This window comes from Cydia amplana, chromosome 10 (genome assembly GCF_948474715.1).
Source record: "Cydia amplana chromosome 10, ilCydAmpl1.1, whole genome shotgun sequence".
Lineage (NCBI taxonomy): Eukaryota > Metazoa > Arthropoda > Insecta > Lepidoptera > Tortricidae > Cydia > Cydia amplana.
The window spans coordinates 5218605-5241441 of record NC_086078.1 but is presented as its reverse complement, the minus strand read 5'-3'; the positions used below and the strand labels follow the sequence as shown (position 1 = coordinate 5241441).

Genomic DNA, 22837 nt, shown 5'->3' with positions numbered 1-22837 from the left:
GGCTAGGCTTTAAAGTTCAGAACAATAAATTGTGGAACAATAGTGCAATATATTATGCACACGCTTGTACAATTTACTTATTCAATCGGTTATTTTAAGGACTTCATATACCTTGATTATGTATAGTGCTTGATAAGAATGATAAGTTATGTTCATAAATGCTAAAACTGCGGATGCAAAATACAAACTAAAGAATAATATTAACTCGCAAGAATTATTTTAATATCTTCCTAATCCTCATCATCATCACTAGTTTTTACGAAACCGACTGCTATCGGTTTTCTAATATTTCTCTCACAGGGACTATAACTCATTTTCAACTAGGCACCTACCTAATTCTACAATTATAGTATGTACTAAGTATTACTACAGCTTATAACACTGCAGCTCAAAATCTAGGGATTTTTTAAATATTTTTTTGAATAATACCACTACTAATATGAGCTGCGTCCTATCTGCACGTATGATGAAATACTTGGCTAAAGCTAAATCGATTCGTTTGACTGCAAGAGTTTTCGTTTCTTTATGCATAACATACGCACGTTAACCTCGCAATGTGAAAAACGAACGAGTATGAATGAAATGAAAAGTATCTCTAGCAAGAGTCACGATTTTTTACAATAATTTATTCAGTACGCTCATTAAATCAGACATGGGCAAGATCAAACGAAGCCATCTTCGATGTACATCTCGATCGATCCGTTTGCGATAAGTCGATAACACGAGCTTTCTATCGACTTTCGCTAGTTCATGTTCATACTGGCAGCTCTAGTTTTTGCTTTCGTTAGTTTGCTAATTATAGTGAAATATACTTGCTTTTGAATAATCTTCTTGGTTTATTTTACTTTTGCTTTTAATTAACGGTTTTTATTAATAATGATTCGCACGTTTTACTTATTGGACTTCTTGTAGCCAGACAAAAAAAAACTTAAACTGTGAGAAAGCTAGAAATTAGTAATCAACGAATTTATTATTAACTAACAACATGGGACTTTACTGAAAATATCACCATGTCATTTCATTAATATCACTATGGACTACCGATAATTATTGTGTTTTATAACAACACATATGCAAAATTCTAACTCGGAATCGGCCGAGACCTCTGGATCAGTTCAGGAATCCCAACAATCCCAAACTATTCATTCTGAGGCTCAACTGGAACCGGAAACAATGACAACACCCTTATTAGAATTAGAAAATTGTAAAAAAAATGCTGAGATGGAGTCGTTGGAAACTGTGAAGCCGACCGAAGCTCGACAGGGATCACCACCTATTACCATTGAGCCACACCTAGAACAGGAAACAACATCATCTGGAATCTGCACTCCAAACAATAATATCATAGAAGTAATCAATATACCTATAGAAAACTCCTTTGACTCGTTACCTGACCCAGAGGACATGGAAAATTCGTCCTTAAATTCTCATAACGACTCTGAAAACCTCGACGCTGATACAATATTAAACAACTGTAGCAGAAGCTGTCCCGACATCAGGGCTACAACTGAGGAAACGCTTATAGAGTATAAAAATAAAATACATAGTCTAGAATTAAGATTGCAAGCGGCAGAACATGAAATTGAAAATCTCATCTTAGAAAATGGCACTTTAAAAAAACAAATACTGGATAACGAGCACACTATAAACAACCTGACCCGCATATGCACCTCTACGTCAAAAAAAACAAAAAAATATAAGTCACCGAAGAAAAACCGGAGTAGTATCATATGTGACCTGAATATGTCGCATATTCATACTGACCAAGCTCTACAGAGGGAGTGTCCAGTACCTCGACAGACTAGTAGCTCTACACCTAGTAATCACATCGGTCACTATGAAGAATTTGAAGAGAACCCGCAGCAAAAGAAGCAAATGGATCAACGAACTTACGACTCTGCCCCCCGCGAGCTTATCTCTATCCCGAAAATAGCGACTGATGAAGAGTCGAATATGCAGTTATGCATTTTAAGTAACCAAAAAAATAGTAATATTTTAAAGGCTGTGGAATATACCTTTCAAAACAACACTAGGTATTGTCACTATGCCATACCAAATGGTGGCATAACTAAGCTGTTAACTACTTTGGAAAAAAAATTAGATAACTTTACCATGGACGACTATTGTGTAATTTACATCGGTGAGCAGGACCTAAATGGGGCTGTAAATAGTATTCAATTAGTTAATTGTCTTCGCGAGTCTCTTAAAAAAATTACACATACTAACAAAATAATCTGTCTTCCCACATACATATGTGGAGCACTTATATATAATTACAAGGTAGAACTATTTGGAAACCTATTAGCAATGGACATGCAAAGTAATGATTACGCATACTTATTCGATACTAATAGAGATTTAACTCTCGATATGTTCTCACATCGCTCTGGGAAAATAACCAATTTTGGCATTAGATCTGCATTTTCGAGTCTGAAACAATTTATAATACAGAAAAAACAAATCTCACGTAATTTAAATATGATAAACACTTGTGTCACAGAACCGGTGTCACCAGGATTCGTACCCGGGACCGTTGAAGTGACCGAGGAGGTTGATGTGCCTGAGGAGGAGTTTTTTCGAGAGTGATGTAGCGCATTTCCAAAATCTGCGACTGTTTCATCAAAATGTGGCAGGAATACTCAATAAAAGCGAATTATTCGAAATAACTATGTCAGAACTTTCTAAACAGATTGGTGAAATAGACTGCATTTGCATTACTGAAACTTTTATGAAACATGGATCTGAATGTAACTTAAATATGTCCAACTACAATTTAGCATCATATTTTTCAAGAAAACACCAACGACGAGGTGGTTCGTGTATATTACTAAAGCACGGTCTAGAATATATACCACTAAAAATCACTGCTAAACTATGTACTCCATACTATTTTGAATGTTGTGGTGTCGAGTTAACTGATTTTAATTTAATAATAGTATGCATATATAGAATACCTAGTCATAACATAGGGCTGTTTATTCATAAGTTTAAACAATTGTTAAATAGTCTTGTACGTAAAAAGAATAAAAAAATTATACTTTGCGGAGATTGGAATATCGATGTTTTAAAAAATAGTAACCAAACAAAAGAACTAATATCTCTCTTAACGAAATTTGGATTGAACATTCATGTAAAGTCGCCAACCCGAAAAAAGTCTTGTATTGATTTAATAGCCTCTAACTTGGATATGTTGAATGTATCATCTATATATATAAATGCAAGTGTCCTGACTGACTGACTGACTGACTGATTCATCAACGCAGAGCCGAAACTACAAAAGCTAGAAAGTTGAAATTTGCACACTAGGTTGCATTTGTAAAGTGTACAAGAGATAAGAAGCGATTTTGAAAAATTCAACCCCTAAGGGGGTTAAAAAGGGGATGAAAGGTTGTATGGGGTTCAAGTTTTAGTTTAAGCTAGAAATTTGAAACTTTGTGAATATGTATTATATTAAAAAACAAGAAAACTAATTTCAGCGTTTTCGAAAATTCATCCCCCAAGGTGGTGAAAAAGGGGTTGAAAGTTTGTATGGAGATCAAATATTTTTGTGAGTGTGTGACTTTAAACTTTGTATATGGGTATATTATTATAAGACAGGAAAAGTAATTTCAGCGTTTTTGAAAATTCATCCCCTAACAGGGTTAAAAAGGGGTTGAAAGTTTGAATCCATTACAAATGCTTTGAAACTTCTTAGAAAGGCATAATAGCCGATTACAAAAAAAAGTAATTGCGACGTTTTAGGAAATTCAACCCTAAGGGGGTAAAAAAGGGGATGAAACTTTGTCTTGGGGTGCAAATTTTATTTTAAGCTAGGACCTTGAAACTTTGCAAAAAGGCATTAAATTAAAAAACAAGAAAACTAATTTCAGCGTTTTTAAAAATTCATCCCCCGAGGTGGTGAAAAAGGGGTTGAAAGTTTGTACGGAGATCAAATATTATTGAGAGTGCGGGACTTGAGTCTTTGTATAAAGCCATATTATTAAAACTCAAGAAAAGTAATTTCAGCGTTTTTAAAAATTCATCCCTTAAAAGGGTTAAAAAGGGGATGAAAGGTTGTATGGGGTTCACGATTTATTTTAAGCTAGGAATTTGAAACTTTGTAAAAATGTATTATATTAAAAAATAAGAAAACTAATTTCAGCGTTTTCGAAAATTCACCCCCCAAGGTGGTGAAAAAGGGGTTGAAAATTTGTATGGAGATCAAATATTTTTGTGAGTGTGTGACTTTAAACTTTGTATTATAAGACAGGAAAAGTAATTTCAGCGTTTTTAAAAATTCATCCCCTAACAGGGTTAAAAAGGGGTTGAAAGTTTGAATCCATTACAAATGCTTTGAAACTTCTTAGAAAGGCATAATATCCGATTACAAAAAAAGTAATTGCGACGTTTTAGGAAATTCAACCCCTAAGGGGGTAAAAAAGGGGATGAAACTTTGTCTTGGGGTGCAAATTTTATTTTAAGCTAGGACCTTGAAACTTTGCAAAAAGGTATTAAATTAAAAAACAAGAAAACTAATTTCAGCGTTTTTAAAAATTCATCCCCCGAGGTGGTGAAAAAGGGGTTGAAAGTTTGTACGGAGATCAAATATTATTGAGAGTGCGGGACTTGAGTCTTTGTATAAAGCCATATTTATAAAACTCAAGAAAAGAAATTTCAGCGTTTTTAAAAATTCATCCCTTAAAAGGGTTAAAAAGGGGATGAAAGGTTGTATGGGGTTCAAGATTTATTTTAAGCTAGGAATTTGAAACTCTGTAAAAATATATTATATTAAAAAATAAGAAAACTGATTTCAGCGTTTTCGAAAATTCATCCCACAAGGTGGTGAAAAAGGGGTTGAAAATTTCTATGGAGATCAAATATTTTTGTGAGTGTGTGACTTTAAACTTTGTATATGGGTATATTATTATAAGACAGGAAAAGTAATTTCAGCGTTTTTAAAAATTCATCCCCTAACAGGGTTAAAAAGGGGTTGAAAGTTTGAATCCATTACAAATGCTTTGAAACTTCTTAGAAAGGCATAATAGCCGATTACAAAAAAAAGTAATTGCAACGTTTTAGAAAATTCAAACCTTAGGGGTTAAAAAGAGTATGAAACTTTGTCTTGGGGTGCAAATTTTATTTTAAGCTAGGACCTTGAAACTTTGCAAAAAGGTATTAAATAAAAAAAATAAAAAAAAACTAATTTCAGCGTTTTTAAAAATTCATCCCCCGAGGCGGTGAAAAAGGGGTTGAAAGTTTGTACGGAGATCAAATATTATTGAGAGTGCGGGACTTGAGTCTTTGTATAAAGCCATATTTATTAAAACTCAAGAAAAGTAATTTCAGGGTTTTTAAAAATTCATCCCTTAAAAGGGTTAAAAAGGGGATGAAAGGTTGTATGGGGTTCAAGATTTATTTTAAGCTAGGAATTTGAAACTCTGTAAAAATGTATTATATTAAAAAATAAGAAAACTGATTTCAGCGTTTTCGAAAATTCATCCCCCAAGGTGGTGAAAAAGGGGTTGAAAGTTTGTATGGAGATCAAATATTTTTGTGAGTGTGTGACTTTAAACTTTGTATATGGGTATATTATTATAAGACAGGAAAAGTAATTTCAGCGTTTTTAAAAATTCATCCCCTAACAGGGTTAAAAAGGGGTTTAAAATTTGAATCCATTACAAATGCTTTGAAACTTTTTAGAAAGGCATAATAGCCGATCGCAAAAAAAAGAATTGCGACGTTTTAGGAAATTCAACCCCTAAGGGGGTAAAAAAGGGGATGAAACTTTGTCTTGGGGTGCAAATTTTATTTTAAGCTAAGACCTTGAAACTTCGCAAAAAGGTATTAAATTAAAAAACAACAAAACAAATTTCAGTGTTTTTAAAAATTCATCCCCCGAGTTGGTGAAAAAGGGGTTGAAAGTTTGTACGGAGATCAAATATTTTTTAGATTGCGGGACTTGAATTTTTGTATAAAGCCATATTATTAATTCTCAAGAAAAGTAATTTTAGCGTTTTCAAAAAATCATCCCTTAAAAGGGTTAAAAAGGGGTTGAAAGATTGTATAGGGTTTATATTTTATTTAACCTACGAATTTCTAACTTCGTACAAAGTTATTTCATTAAAAGAGAAGAAAACTATTGTTAGCGTTTTTCAAAATTCAACATTTAAGGTGGTGAAAAAGGGGTTGAAAATTTGTATGGAGGTCAATATTTTATGTAAGTACGGGACTTGAATCTTTGTATAGTGATATATTATTAGAATACGAGAAAAGTAATTTCAGCTTTTTTAAAAATTCATACCCTATAAGGGTCCAAAAGGGGTTGAAAGTTTGTATAGGGTTCAAATTTTATTTAAAGCTAGGAACTTGAAACTTTGTAGAAAGGTATTTTATTAAAAAACAAAAAACCTATTCAACCTATTGATAAACTATGTTATTTTTTAGTTCTGACACTTAGAGACATTTACACCTCTAAATAAGTTTAGATTTTTTTTCCATGTATCTGTTTTGTTTTTATTTTAATATTATTATTATAGTTTTTTTTTATGTAATTCGACATTAAGAGACCTTATACATCTCTAAGTAATTGTATTACGTTAGTTTGATTTGGTAGTTGTAGTTGTATTTAATAATTGTTGATGTATAATTATTATTATTTTGCTTGTATGTAAATTCAATGTTGACGTGTAAAAGTGCCCTTGTGGCCTATTTGCTGAATAAATGTTGAAGTTGAAGTTGAAGCGTTTTTAAAAATTCATCCCCCGAGGAGGTGAAAAAGGGGTTGAAAGTTTGTATGGAGATCAAATATTTTTGAGAGTGTGAGACTTAAATCTTTGTATAAAGTCATAGTATTAGAACACAAGAAAACTTATTTCAGCGTTTTTAAAAATTCATCCCATAACAGGGTTAAAAAGGGGTTGAAAGATTGTATAGGTTATAATTTTATTTAAAGCTAGGAACTTGAAGCTTCGTAAAAAGGTATTTTATTAAGAGAAAAGAAAACTAATTTCAGAGTTTTTGATAATTCATCCCCCAAGGTGGTGAAGGGGGTCGAAAATTTGTATGGAACCCAAATATTTATCGGAGTGCGGGACTTGAATCGTTGTATAAAGGCATATTATTACAATACAAGAAAAGTAATTTCAGCGTTTTTAAAAATTCATCCCCTAAAAGTTTAAACAGGGGTTGAGAGTTGGTAGAGGGTTCAAATTTTATTTAAAGCTAGGAACTTCAAACTTCGTAAATAGGTAGTTAGGTAGTAGGTTTTATTAAATAGTGGACTTGAAAATCTTCTGGGGGTTGAGAGAGATTATAGCGAGATTATCGAGAACAATTTTATTCAGTTAGGGGCTTGAAACTTCGTAGCCAGGTTGTGAAAGACAAATCTCATGCATTGTATAATAATTAAAAAAATATTAACCGTCCCTACTGCTATCTTTTGCTGCATAATGTTCTAAGCTAATGTAGAATTTATAACCACCAATATACAAATCCACGCGTACGAAGTCGCGGGCAACAGCTAGTGTAACATACATAACTTAGGCCTGTCTGACCACGATACTGGACAATCTATATCCTTTCAGATATCTGAACACTCGAAACCCAGACAGTCTGTAGAATATACTGAACAAAGGAGAGACTATAGTCAAGAAAATGTAGACAAATTTTATGAGTACATTTCATGCCTTTCTTTCAACCAAGTTTTTGAGGCATTGGATCTAAATATTGCATTTGAAGAGTTTCATGACTTAATCATCTTGTTTTTCAACTTATGCTTTCCAATTATAAATAAACTAGTAAGAAATAAACCTATAAAAAATAAATGGATTACGAAAGGGCTAAAGCAATCATGTGTCAAAAAAAGAAATTTATACTTTAAATACCATAAAGAGCACACAAACAAAAAGTATAACAAACACAAATATTTAGCATATTCGAAGTTACTAAAAAAGTGCATTCACAAGGCCCAGCAACTTAATAATATTTCTTATATAAATAATTCCAAAAATAAGGGTAAAGCAGCATGGAATGTAATAAAAGATAATCTTAACTTAAATATTAACAAATCTGAAATTATAAACATTAAAATTGATGACAAAGTATTAGATGACCCTTTGAAAATGTGTGAGATATTTAACGACTTTTACATCAATAACTCCTATGTAAATGCAAATACTTATAATGAAATTCCAGGCATAAAAACTGTTAATAATAGCATTTTTCTTTCTCCCTTAGATCAGTATGACGTAATAAAAATAATAAAATCTTTAAATGACACTAACTCAACCGGTTATGATGAAATTCCAACTAAGTTATTAAAACAATGTGCAGTCCAAATAGCATCACCTCTCAGCTACTTGATTAACTTATCTTTTGAGCAAGGCTGCTTTCCTGATCGCTTAAAATTAACCATTATCAAACCCCTCTTCAAAAAGGGTGACCCGAGTTTGATAAATAACTATCGCCCAATCGCACTAATACCGGTCCTATCTAAAGTCTTCGAAAAAGCTTTGTACAATAAAATTAATAATTTCTTCGACAGTGCTAATGTTATCCATCCAAATCAGTTTGGTTTTAGAAAGGGTACTTCTACATCTCATGCTTGCTTTGCTTTAGTTAGACATATTACCCAATCACTTAATGACAACCAACCTATCTTAGCAGTTTTCCTAGATATGAGCAAAGCCTTTGATAGCGTGTGCCACAAAATTTTATTAACAAAACTAGAAAAATATGGCATTAGGGGAAAGGCTAATGATTGGCTCAAGAGCTATCTGTCTGAGCGAAAACAATACACAGAAATTACTAAAATAGTCCAGAAAAAGAAAATCACCTACAAGTCTCTATCAAAAACAAGTAATTGTGGCGTCCCACAGGGAAGCATACTCGGTCCTCTGTTATTTTTAGCATATATTAATGACCTGCCGAACATACTAAAACATACATGCATTTTGTTTGCTGATGATGCTACCCTAATCATAAAGTCTAGCAATAATAGTGACCTAGAAAATGAAGCAATTAACGAACTGCATAATACGACTAGATGGTTGGAAAATAATTGTCTTAAATTAAACTTGGCTAAGACTAAAATTATTAAGTTTAAAACTCGTAACTCTACTAATACTAACCTAAATGTTAATTGTAACAATTCTAATGTAGAACTTGTTGATTCAACCACGTTTCTTGGTATTACTCTAGATGAACATTTAAATTGGAGAGCACACGTTGAAAATGTATGTTCCAGATTGGATAGATTTGTTTTTGCATTGCGGCGGCTTAGATCTATAGCATCAAGAGAAGCTGCAATGTCAGCCTATCATGGTTATGTCGCCTCAATTTTGCGTTACGGACTTATTATTTGGGGTAATAGTATTGATATCCAAAGAGCATTCGTGACCCAAAAAGCTTGCATCAGAGCTGTAAGCGGAAGCGAATATCTCGCCCACTGTACACCAATATTTCAAGAACTTAAAATTCTACCATTGCCTTGTCAGTACATTTTAGAAATTACTAAATTTGTCAAAAAACAGCCCCAGCTTTTTCCACTTCACGATGAAGTGGTAAATAAGCAAAGGCCCAGCAGGAAGCCACTACAGCTATATCAACCTGCGCAGAAGCTGAAAGTGTCCCAGTCAAATGTCTATAATATGGCTGTAAAGATATTTAATAGAGTGCCAGATGACCTCAAAACTCTACCGACATGTAAATTTGAAAACAAAAATGTTTCAGTGGTTACTTGAAAAATGTTTTTACTCTATAGATGAATTTTTTAATTGATATTTATTATGAATTCTTAATTAATTTTTTGTTAATGTTAAACTGACTGAATTATAATTTTAATATTTAATTTGACTCCACATGTACATAGTTATGTAAATATTTCTACGCCGATGCATGCCGGCAGAATATGCTGACCTAACACCTTTTACTAACCAACTTTGTATGTACCATATTCTTGGAAATAAAGTATTGAATTGAATTGAATTGAATAATGTGTGTAAAAACCACAGACTTGTCATTTTCGCGCTCGCGCTTGACAGACAGCTGAAGTGTGCGAAAGGGAAGCCATCACGTATATGAACATACCATGAGTGCGAAAGAGTCAGACTACCAATGAGAAAACGTGACCACTTTTGACTTTGACGACGGCCGCGGACGGCCAAGAGCGTATCACAGTAATTTTAAAATTGAAAAATATACACGGATTAGGACGAAAAGTATTAAATAAAGTAATTCAGTGAAGATTGCGTCTTGTAGTGTGCCGGATTTCAGTGTTACAGTGCCAAATAATCCAAGCAAACACAAATTTCAGAGGATTTATGATATTCCTAGCGAAATTTTCATAACGATATTTTGTCAAAATAACAGCGTAAAAAGTGTAAGAAGCCGGTTTATAAAGTTTATTATAAGTTTTTCTTCCTTTGTGTGCTAATATTTTATCATATTAGTCTATAATTTAAAATATTTTGTGTAAAAACATAACCTGTTACTTTACGCTAGGGCTTGACAAAATGTTCATATGACAGTATCGATAACTTGTCGGTATATTAATAGCTATGTAATTATTTCTTCACAAGACATCATTAAGATATTAGCTTTTATAACCGACTTTAAATAATAACGATTGTTATACCTTTTTGAAGGTGCTCATGTTTAGCGGTAAATTTAAACTTCACTTTCCAACACAGTAAGAGTTACATTAAGATAAGTCTGCAACGATTTTGATAGTACACGCAGTGCAAGTGTTATTTATACGTCATAATGTCGTAGAATTTTAACGTTTAAAATAACACATTTGAAAAAGTAGTCGATAAAGCAATCAAACATCGACAGATTATTAATATGTTGTAACATGACATCACTATTTTCGATCTCACATAGACAATTTACGCACACACTTGCATTTCATTTTTGGTCGCACTTTTGAAGATTGACAGTTGTTCTAGTCATATTAATTCTATGGTAAAAACCTGAAGATGGATGACCTTTGTTTTTTTGTGTTTTGTTTTTCGATGTGTAATTTAGTTTTTGTTTTGTTACAGAGTAAAGAGAACAGTGACCGTGAAGATTTGAAAACGGACATACAACACAGAAAAGAAACATTTTATAGGGTGAGTAGTGTGGAATTACAGGATTTTCTGAGATTCCATTTCGGTGGTCTAAATTTCCGAGTGCCTAACAGAACGCTTTTTGCAGAATTTGTTTTTGTTTTCATTTTTAAAATCCGGGCCGAGGCACAATTTAGTTTTCTATGACAGTGACAGGTAACCGGTGATTACCTGATGCTTTCTGTAGGAAACGAAGTGTCGGTTGCCTCGGCCTGAACCCGGGCCGTTATAATGTGAGTCATCCTTTATTAGGTTAATTACATGAGTTATGTTTATTTCCTAGGAGGCTCTCCCGGCAGACTCGGCGGTTTCGTCCGCGCCTGCCTCCCTCTCGCCACAACCGCTCACCGATATGTGGGTGAGTATCTGTTGCTATTCCATTTTATTCAGGCGCTATCCTAGCGGCCATATCTGTGCTGATCGTAACCGACGCGTTTTGTTAGAGAGTGAATCTTCTGTAGTTAGTACTATTATTTATTCTGTGCTGATACTCGAAAAATATGAGCATCTTATACGTAGTTTTGTATAGGCATATTATTAATATGACAGGTAGGAATCTAATTGTTGATGAATAATAATGGAAACTACTTCATAGAGCTATTTCTGATCACTCAGCATCTCGGCTTGTGTCGTGAGTCCTTATATATTATAATGTGGGTGTCAGATTATGATGTAATGACGTAATTGTCTGTACATGTACATAATAGATGTTTGTGGTCACCGTGAGCACAGATAGAATACCATAATAGTGGTCACTACTTTGTATTGTATCCTCAAGGATGGAGTCGCGTTGGTTACGGGTATTGTTTCTCAAGAAACACTGCTTATGTTTATTAGCAGGCATATTCTGGTTGGCTTAGCGGCAGCTGGTGACATGATGACATTTTTCAGTATTTTATATGGTATATTATAAGTCATAAAAATATGTACGAGTATGATGTAACATATTTATAGGTAGAGTCTGTGCGAAAAGAGAAGAGTCGTGGAATATATGGGGCCCAATACATTCCACGACTCTTCTCTTTCCGCACAGACTCTAAACGTGATTGTTTTTTGTGTATGTGTTGCAATAAATAATCAAAATTCTTTTCTATTCATTCATGCATTTAAACGACTTTAATTCATTCTGATTTAACAATGTTCGTAGGTATTATTTGACGACTGGTCTGGCCTAGTGGGTAGTGACCCTGCCTGTTAAGCCGCGGTCCTGGGTTCGAATCCTAGTAAGGGCATTTATTTGTGTGATTAACACAGATATTTGTTCCTGAGTCTTGGGTGTTTTCTATGTATTTATGTATTTGTATATTATATATATCGTTGTCTGAGTACCCACAACACAAGCCTTCTTGAGCTTACTGTGGGACTTAGTCAATCTGTGTAAGAATGTCCTATAATATTTATTATTATTTATTATTATTATATTATTATCTAAACCATTCAGTAAATGGACCGCAACACATTACCATAAGAAATAATCACAGCAAAGTGTAAAGCCTCTATTACACTTATCAATATGCATACACACTTAACATAACATAACGTACGTGTCATGAGAACCAACTTTATAATTGCGTGTTGACAACGAAAGTAATTATTACCATTGGTAATACGGGCAGTTGATGTTTCCATCATAGATCACCTACTCACTAGACGGGGCATACAGGATACAGGACATATGGCCCCATAGGTAGGCGCTAATTATTATGAGAGCGGGACCAAATTTCATTTCTGTTTACGTTAAAAACCTGTAACCGTATATTAAAAAGTCTTATCAACTGAATTGAGTTCCTTCCAAGGATAAATATGCCAAACGTTTAACAGTTACTTACCACTTATAATACCTATACCTTTTATGTATTATTATATAGTGGTGTTTATACTTTAAATGAATACCAATTAAAACAGATATTCAATAAACTAAGATTTATCCCATAAATTGCCAATCATGGAGTGTTTGTAGTAAAATATATGGCGCTGTATCGCGGAGTCTGTAGGAGGTAATAATCTATGATTTTCAGACAGACACGATCATAAAAATGTAAAGTTGTAAACCAAATTTCACCTTATTCCAACGACACAAAGTAGAAAATCGCAAACATGTGTACCTTTTCTGTAATAACGGATTTTTATAGTTAATCGAAGGAAATTGCTACTTATCAGTTATGTAGAAATGCGGCGGTAGTGTGCCCGGTAGAAATGCGTGATTTTGCTTTCTAGGTACCTCATTACAATCAGTACGACTGACAGACAAGACTAACATTCTAATTACTTGATGGAAAGTATTGAGTTTTTCAGGATACTGTTTTTTTTCTTTTAATGAGGATAACGTAGGGATAATGCAAACATAGATGGCGCTACTTAGTTTGCTAACTCTACTTGCGTGTATTGTATTCTGTATAGTATTATGCACACCCATGAATTAATAATATCCAATGTAATCAACTAAATAATTTATATTAAATATTACTTGTCACGATGTAATGAAATAATACTATAATTAAAGCGTCTGTAATGTAATGCCTATGTACCTAATACTTATTCTAAATGTCAGGGGTCAAACTGTTATAAAGTTATAATATTGTCCTTAGTATAGAAGTGACTGGTAGGTATACAATATCACGGAGCAGTTCAAATGTATTAAGTACCTAGTATTGTATACCGAAACTGGTAGGCCTTCATGTGTATATGACAGGTCACGAGTCTTTCTTTTCTTGTTCGAATGCCATTTAAAAGCCGGTATACTATGTGCAAGTTAATTGTGTGTGTGTTATTTATGTAACATGCTTTAAAATATAATGGCGCTATTCATAAAAGGCTGCTAACTTAATCAGTTGATGACCGTTGTTTGTCCCTATCTGTCGTTATGTCATAGAGGGGGAGAAACGATGATCATCAGCTGATTAACTTAGCAGATGTTTATGAATAAGGGGGTTAGTGAATTAGGGTATTGCACCAACTAGGCACCAGCTTTCAAAAGTGAAGACCCGTTCATTCGTTCATATAATGCCGAGCGAACATGTGCACCAATAACGAACTGGCCGACTTCGTAGTGCCCGTAAGGCCCCCGTCTTTGGTAATATATAAGTCAACGTTGGAACCTAAATAATGAATAGTTAAGCTAGCTCGTAGATAGGATATATAACAAAGCTAGAGTAGGAGGTAAATCCTTGAATGATTATCAAGTAATAATAGCCAGGCGGTTGACCCTTAAAAACCCTCCAAAAATGGTGTCTGGTACCAATATACCCAATAGTGCTATAACACCTCGACTAAGCCGGATTTAGAATAACACGTGCGTAAAATCCGCATATCAAGGATTACCATTACCAAAATCAATATGAAACTTACTTCCTTCCTGAAAATTGGATCTTATGCAACAAGACGTAAAAGTCATTTTAGGAAAGTAATATTAGATCACTTACGATTTTCTGATATCGTTATATGTAAATAAGATTTTACTCATAGTCTTTACTAAAGGGGATTAGGCAATCGTATTTGTTAGCTTTAATTATGTACTTTAGTGGCTTTCATTTGTCTACGCTTGGATTCTTTTGTTTTTGGTAAACATGCGAGTTTCTCTTTAATTGCCTTTGAAAGCATAGTAAATTGTCGATTTGTGACGTACCTAATACATACAACAAAATATCGTGCGATGTTAAAAGAATCGGGTAACCTAAATAAGCCAATTCCTTTAAAAAAAGAAGAAAAAAGAACTTATAAATATAGTATATTTTCAATTTAATTTGACTTCACAACATGTAATAATATCTGATACAATACAACTCTGAAAATATCCTGAGCTACCTTATAAATAGTGTTATAAGTAATTGTAAACGTCAAGTATTTTAGAATTTCCACTTTTATTGATTTCAAATGTCAAAATACAACAAAAAAGGCGCAAAAATATAATTACGACACACCAAAGCAAATCTACGCCCCGACCTAGCAATATGCGCCTGTAGGTATTATGTTTTAGCTGACGTTACTGATAACGTATTTGATTGCATAGATTACTTATCTAATCAGAAGTATAGTGTTTGCATTAGATAAAAAGGTTGGCAGATAATAGGGCAGGTTTATCAGTGAAGCTCATCTATCTCGCTTTCTCATCTTGTTTTAGCAATAAAGGTTTCGATTATTTTTATGGCTTTGCCAATATACTAGGTCTAGGCAATTCTCAACTGATGAGGCGTGCCTCCCGCAGGGAGGGAGTACCACAAATAAATCCACAGGCTTCTACCACAGAATAAATAATAGTACTACCGTACAGAAATGACACTTCCCACAAAACCGAAGTTTGACACTCAGGGACGACTCATGCTGTCCGTTTCTAATGTATGGCACTAATATCCCCTTCGGCTATTTAGGGTTGTTAAAATTCAAGTCATTATTTTTGTTTTTTATTTGATAAAAGTTGATATTGGCGCATTCAATATAAAATACATATTACCTACATTTAAATCGAAAATATATTTCATTTGTTATGGATATGATCTGTCAGCTGTCAACAGTGACATTTCTGCAAAAAAATATCTATTAAAATAACTGCTGACAGATCATATCAAAAATAAATTCAGATCATATTCATAATAGCGACATTTCCATCAACCAAAAATGTCATTTTTGATAGCTGACATAATCAGATCAAAAACATATCCAGATCATATGATTAACCTGTTATTACAATCCGAATAAGCCTGCCGGTGTCAATTGCAATAACAAAATATTGATGTCATTCCAATCTTTGTTTACAACATTCCCGTAATACAAATCCTCTTGAAATGTCGGTGTTGCTGTTGACGATAGGTACTTATAAAAATCGAGTGACATGAATCTCAGGAATTCGTCCGGCCTTGAGTCTCATAAATGTCAGCTGATCTTGTTGACAAAGCGAGAAGCCTTATATCGAAGGTGTATAAGCTATTTTCGCTTGTCGTGTTAGGTCATCTCTTGCAAGTTTGCTCGTAGAGTATTGGCGCTTGCGCTTGCGTCATCTATTGTAATGCCATCTCGAGTGCAAGCACGTGAAATGATGCTATTGGTGAGGTGATGCTTGCTGTAATTATAAGAATCTACAGATAAATAAAGGAATTCCGATATGAATCTCTTTATTATTCAGTAGGTACTTAATAATAGTCTTAATACTCATACCTAAAGATAATATGTGTGTCAAAACTTCCTGTACCTATGTAGTACCTTTAGTGACCAGTTTTTTACGTTTAATTTTGGTTTTGTTTGATTATATTATAAGATACCTTATTCGAGACGTATCGCGTAGCTAGTCTTACTTCATTTGCGTGTTACCGAATAGTCAGTCCAGATGTAGTGCATAATTATTCTCCATCGTATTTTCACGGAAACGTACCTACGAACGTGTCTTGCTATTTCAGTCAGTCTCGGTACGAAAAGTACTGAGTTTGACAAGTATAGCATGACAAATATGAACGTTTCCGAGAAAATACGATGGAAAATAATTATGCACTACATCTGTACACAACACTAAATATTAATTTACGTGCAAACGTCTGTAACAATGCAAACCATTTGTTCTACGGAAATGATTGTCATAGTTAATGAATTCAGTAGGAAATGGAATAATTCCCACTATTACATCCGACAATAATCGATCGTAGACAATATGCTTAACTTAGTAGTTTCACAATTCGCTGGTTTCCATTACAGAAGGCCTTGCGATAGGAAACAATTCAGACAACGTAGTTTTATAGCCAGGAACATAGCCGAAAAAAAAATTGCGTCACACGTAGTCGTCTTTCACAGTCGTCAGTTAAATAATGCTCAAGCATGTCTTGTTACTCATATTACATCTACTCATACATCTACTAAATCTCGTGACAATATAGTTCAACCTAACTAGAATGTTATAAGCTCTTTGGTCGCCTTTAACTCTAGAATCTAGATTACGTTTGTACACACTTGCCCTACAGACTGAAGCTATTCCTTTCGAACTGTGTCTAAGCGACAGTACGATTACGTACGGTACGTACATTAAGGGATCAGAACCATGAAACATTTCGATGGGCAATCTCCCCCTTATGGCCATCTACCCCGGGATTACCTTATACGAAATTACGAATACGAGAGTTCTTGCCTGTCTTGTATGACTGGTCTTCCTAAGCAATAACTCTTATTATATTTACCTTTTCTGTCATAGCCATCAGTTGATTAATGCTCTGAAAATTTTCCTCGTTATTTTTAATTTTAAGTGATTCTACTTAAAAAAATAACGATATGCTTGTTGTCAACAGTCATGTGGGCAATGCCGCGCGGCGCAGGACCGCGCGGCGTCTGCTGCGCGGGAGTGCGCGCGGCTGGGCGAGCAGCTGCGGGACGCGCGCGACCAGTTGGAGCTGATGGAGTTCAGGTTGCTGGAGCTGGACGCGCTGCCGGACAAGGTGAGGTTAGGTTAGAGACATATGGGACAAGAGCGCTTAGTAGCTGACCGAGAGTGAGCGCGGCTGGGCGAGCAGCTGCGGGACGCGCGCGACCAGTTGGAGTTGATCGAGTTCAGGTTGCTGGAGCTGGTCGCGCTGCCGGACAAGGTGAGGTTAGGTTAGAGACATATGGGACAAGAGCGCTTAGTAGCTGACCGAGAGTGAGCGCGGCTGGGCGAGCAGCTGCGGGACGCGCGCGACCAGTTAGAGTTGATCGAGTTCAGGTTGCTGGAGCTGGACGCGCTGCCGGACAAGGTGAGGTTAGGTTAGAGACGTATGGAACTCTTAGCGTGTGGTAGTAGATGTGCGAGAGTGAGCGCGGCTGGACGCCCAGCTGTGGGATGCAGGCTATCAGCTGAGTTCACGCTGCTGGAGTTAGACGCACTGCCGGATAAGTTAAAGTAGACAAATAAGTAAGTAGTCAAAGCATCGATGGACAAAGTTAGTGTATGAGGATCCGGTTTAAATAGGCAGGGAGGATTATAACGGCCGCAAATAAAGTGGGCTTAAAAGAGTTTATAAGAATTGCGACGCGATTCTACTAAATAAATACCATCACCGTGTAATAAAGAGTATTCCATCAATAAAGATTCTTGTAAAAAGGTACCTTAGTAGTAAACACTGTTATATGTATTATAATATCATAAGTAGGTAGATCTAATGGAAAATAACGAAATAGGTAAATGAGTCACTCAATCTTCTTGTTAGAAATGCAGAACATGAAACTTCAGGAAGTGACCTAGAGGCTTTCATGATTACTGATCGTACTCTTGATTTAACGCTTTTCCTATTTAACTCTGAATTCCTCTTTATTTATCCAGTAGTACTTAAATCTTAGGACATTAACTGATGTAATCCAAATCGCATTTTCATTTTATCGGTTCTGATTCTCGCTAAAATAATTCAATACCAATGTCATGTCTAATTGACTGAATGAGTTTATTGGATACTTATTCATACAATATACAAATTATATGTTTACCATCGTCTTACTAATATGTTACGACCAGGCGCGGCTGGCCTTATAGAGCGCTTGTGCAGTGCACTCCCATAAATAATCAAAATGTAATTATACCACCTATTTAATATATTACTATTTAAGATCTATCGTAAAAAACTCAATACCAATTAAATAATAACCTTTATTCATTATAAGTTTGTAGACAGCTCACCACCACCTACTCGGCGTAATTTCATAGAAATCAAAGGTAACGCGCGAAGCGGAGCGCTTTGGATTGCGCTCCTATGGAAAAAGATTTAGTACATTCGATCAATAGGAAATTCAATAAGAGCGAAAGAGAAGTTGCGACACAGCTCCGCACGTGAAACGGAACATTTTCTATGAGAGAACAGGCAAAATCGGTGCGGCGCTCCGAGCCCGGTTGACCTTGCGCGCGCATCCCGCGCGCCATGTTGATGTTGTTGTTGTCACTTGTTTCTAAACAGACCTTAGTCAATTTTAAAGGCGGTAATGTAATTTTGGCTTTTTTTCATTCTAAATAATGAAACAAGAGTTTAAACAGTGAAAGCACATAATTTGTTTGCTGTGAAGTGTTTAAAAATTAATGAATTTAACGTGAGAATGTGAAATTTAAATAAAAACATTACATCCATTTGTAAAATGAACTGCAGTTGGCGTCTATCGGTCGTCAAGATATTCGTAATACCGAAAATCTATGAGAGAGTTCAATGACCGGGTGGACGAAAACCGACATCTAGGTATTTTGCGACGGTTAATTGAATGTGTAGGTTTAGTTTTTGTTTTTTATTGTGAGTGAACACCCATAATACATAGCTACCAGCCGCCCCTGGTTACGACTCATATATACCGTGACTCATAAGCAAGATCATTTAGCAACTTACTTTACAAGCTTCATTATTGCAAATCCCCGTCTTTACAAACTTCCTAAAGTGATACATAACTCTATTCTAACGATAACAATATACTTAGAACAAATTGATTATTATCTGTGTAAGTACTCCATAACCCTGAGTGCGAAGAAGGCCGGCGCCCACACTTTCGTACTGTTTACTAGTAGCGATGTGACGAGTCCACTTTTTTTCAATTCGAATCATTCGAATTGATTCGGCCGCTGATTCGAATTCAAAATCGAGTCGACTCGACTCGACGATTCGCGTGGTTCGCGACAAGGTCACAGGCACAGGCGCGGAGCGAGTTGAGACGGCGAGTTACGCGGCAGTTGTTGTAAAAAGAACCTTCAGGGCACGGAATTAAGGTTTATTTTTGAATGGCCATACTAGCAGTGAACTCGAGTTGGGATACTTGGAATGGCGAATCAAGCGGCAGTTGTTGTAAAATGAACCTTCGGGTCACGGAATTAAGGTTTATTTTTGAATGGTCATAGTACCAACTCGAGTTGAGACGGCGAATCGAGCGGCAGTTGTTGTAAAAAGAGCCTTCGGGCTACAGTATTAAGGTTTATTTTTGAATGGCCTTAGTAGCAGTGTGATAGCGTTGACTCGGCTCGGCGAGTTGTTCGCCGAGTTAGCTAGTGGTCGAGTTGATTCGAATTGCCCATAGTCTTGATTCGAATTAACTCATCTGTAGGCTGATTCGAATTATTCGAATCAGATAACTCGACTCGCCCATCGCTATTTACTAGTGAGCGAGGCATCGCGGCGAGCAGCGCACGTGTAGACACACCTTTATTAGAATTTATTCGTGCAATAAATTGAATTTGGGTGTCGCGCAAAAAACAAAAGAAAACGTGCGATTATCTGTGACGCGTTCGAAATTTAAACGGATTTGATTTTCGAATTGTTTGTTTTCTTCTTATTTCTGCATATGTGAAAAAAGTGACATTGGATTTGACACCTTATTGTATTGTGATAAGAGTGAAATTGTACTGTATTAAACTGTTCCAAATGTGCTTAATAGTTTAAGTGACAAATTGGATTAATCGAGAGGATGCTTATTGCTTGCGGACCTTGCAATAAAGTAAGGGTTTTTATTGTCATTCAGTTAGTTTTAATTATTGATGTAATTTAACACGTCTTTAATGTTTTTCATTAAAAGGATGATTGATCGGTGATATCATGCATCTTGAAATAAAAAAAATAGAAGTCCTATGCTTCAGCCATTCTCAGAAAAAAATCTGTTTACATAGTACTTAACAATAACTCAATGTAAGATAATAAATATTACCTAGTAGAAAAACATACATTTTGTATGTAGAGCCACTCATGATAGGTACCTACTTAAGTTCTTTTAAGAACTACAAAAGTAAGAACGGGGCTCACAAAATACACTTTTCTTCAAAATTGTATGAATATACCTAGGTAAAGTAGAGTTGGACCAACCTAACTCTATATGGCATTTGGTTGTTTGCAATAACAAAGTGTGGCAATGCCATCATTAAACTTCAATTTCTATGAAAATATAAAATATGCATATAATATTAATGACAAATGACACTACCTCACTTTGTATTGTTCCAGTCAGCGCAAAGTTACTCATAGCTTGGACTCTTAGGTAGTTTCAAAGCAAAAGCTCTGAATGACAGACGGACATAACGGAATTATATTAAGGCTTCCGTTTATGCCATTGCGCCTACGGCCTCTAAAATAACTCCGTCATCGAAGTTTGATAGCCACATTTAAAGCAAAGCAATCCATTTTCAACCCACTTAAACTAGAATAATAAGATAATAATATATTATGATCATCATTGCGTAGGCACATAATCAAATGAAACGTATTTGGGTGTCATAAAAGCGATAGAAGCGGTTATATAAATTGGTTTGAACTTCTAAAATCGTGATCGGCTGCTTATATGGTGCGCGAAGGCCGCTCTGGGATCCTCGCATTTCTAATGTCGTATCTAAATATGGGGACTTGGAGCTAACAATATTGGTGTTGTTTGTTCCAACCGTTTTAGATAGGTATTTCATATTTTAGTGCTAGTTTTATGTACATGCAGCTAGTCAGTAGGTATGCACAATGGTAACCTATTGGTTTTTAGGTTATACACAGATAAAAATACATCACTCCTCCAAACGGTTCGAGTCCCATAGGTAACGGCCACGGTCGACGTAAATGTATGTATTTATTCATATTTTGACACCGACTTCTAAAGTTTGGTAGCGCAAGTTAACATTTCCGAACGTAAACACTGTAATAGTCGCGTTTTAGCACATTTAGTCATTACATGGGTGTTAACAAGTTCGTCAGAATATGCATCTTCCTTCCGCACCACTCGGGATATGATGTATCTTATTCAATTAACACCTTCAATATTTTGTAGTCTTATCCATTGTACAGTCGCCATCAGATATATCAGAGCAGCCAAGGTGCTTACAAATATCTGGACACGCTTCTATTGTCAAAGCAGGTTCAGATATTTTTGAGCACCTCGGCCGCTCTGATATATCTGATGGCTGTATTAGCAAAAACTCAACTGGTCAATGGTAGACCTTATGTGATAGCAATAACTGATGATGCTACTGCTAAACCATGCTAACGTGAAAACCATCCATCGATATCGTTGCCTAAAAATATTTTGAGCACTTGCCTTTGATTAACCAGCGGTGTCAGCATGGTTCCATTTTTATCGCTTGTCACTATGCCCCTCACTTTCGCACTTACATACTTGTTAGAACGTGACAGGCATGGTGACAAGCGATAAAAGTGCGACCGTGCTACCACCGCTGTATAAGCGACAACTAGAGATCTAATATCTAAATAAACGCAGTCGGAGTTCATACAGGTTTGATTAGCGATGGGGTTAAGTTTGTTTCATAATAGCGCCTCGGGGATATACCTAGTGAATTTTATAATTAGGAGATTTAAAATTAAACCTTGTCTCAACGACATAAAGACTGTAGAAAGGTGTCTCGAGCGCAAATTAAAGGTACTTTTCACTCTTGGCCCGTATCCAACTCACGTCTTATCCGAATCGGATTAGATTTACTTAACTAAGTAATAATTTTGACGGTCAATAACTTTCGCTTTCAAGGCGAATTTGCTTGAGAAAAGATAGAGCCCCTTCTAAAGTAGGTGAGTCAAAGGGCTATTAAATCTTTTCTCGATATTGTATGGGAAAAGATCAAGGGGTTGGAAGATCTAGAGCAACGTGCCCATCAGTCTGATGCAGCTAAAAAAATCCGTGCTCTATGGCGTATTTTATGCTGTATATAGGACTAAGATGGCCGGCTCTTTATCATTTGTCACCATGGCTGTCACGTTCTAACAAATATGTAAGTGCGAAAGTGACGCATAGCATAACAGGTGATAAAAATGCACAAAACACATGAAAATCACCCACTAAGCGGTACGCAA

General features: G+C 35.4%; 1 protein-coding gene across 2 annotated transcripts in view; it reads left to right on the top strand.

Annotated features, from left to right (window-relative positions):
• Positions 1–22837, top strand: part of LOC134651310 (uncharacterized) — a 174839-nt gene that overhangs the window by 130260 nt on the left and 21742 nt on the right. For both annotated transcript variants that reach the window (XM_063506367.1, XM_063506368.1), the window contains 3 exons: positions 11022–11090; positions 11371–11445; positions 17354–17500. In XM_063506367.1, coding sequence (XP_063362437.1) covers positions 11022–11090; positions 11371–11445; positions 17354–17500 — 291 coding nt within the window. The remainder of the gene's footprint in view (positions 1–11021; positions 11091–11370; positions 11446–17353; positions 17501–22837) is intronic.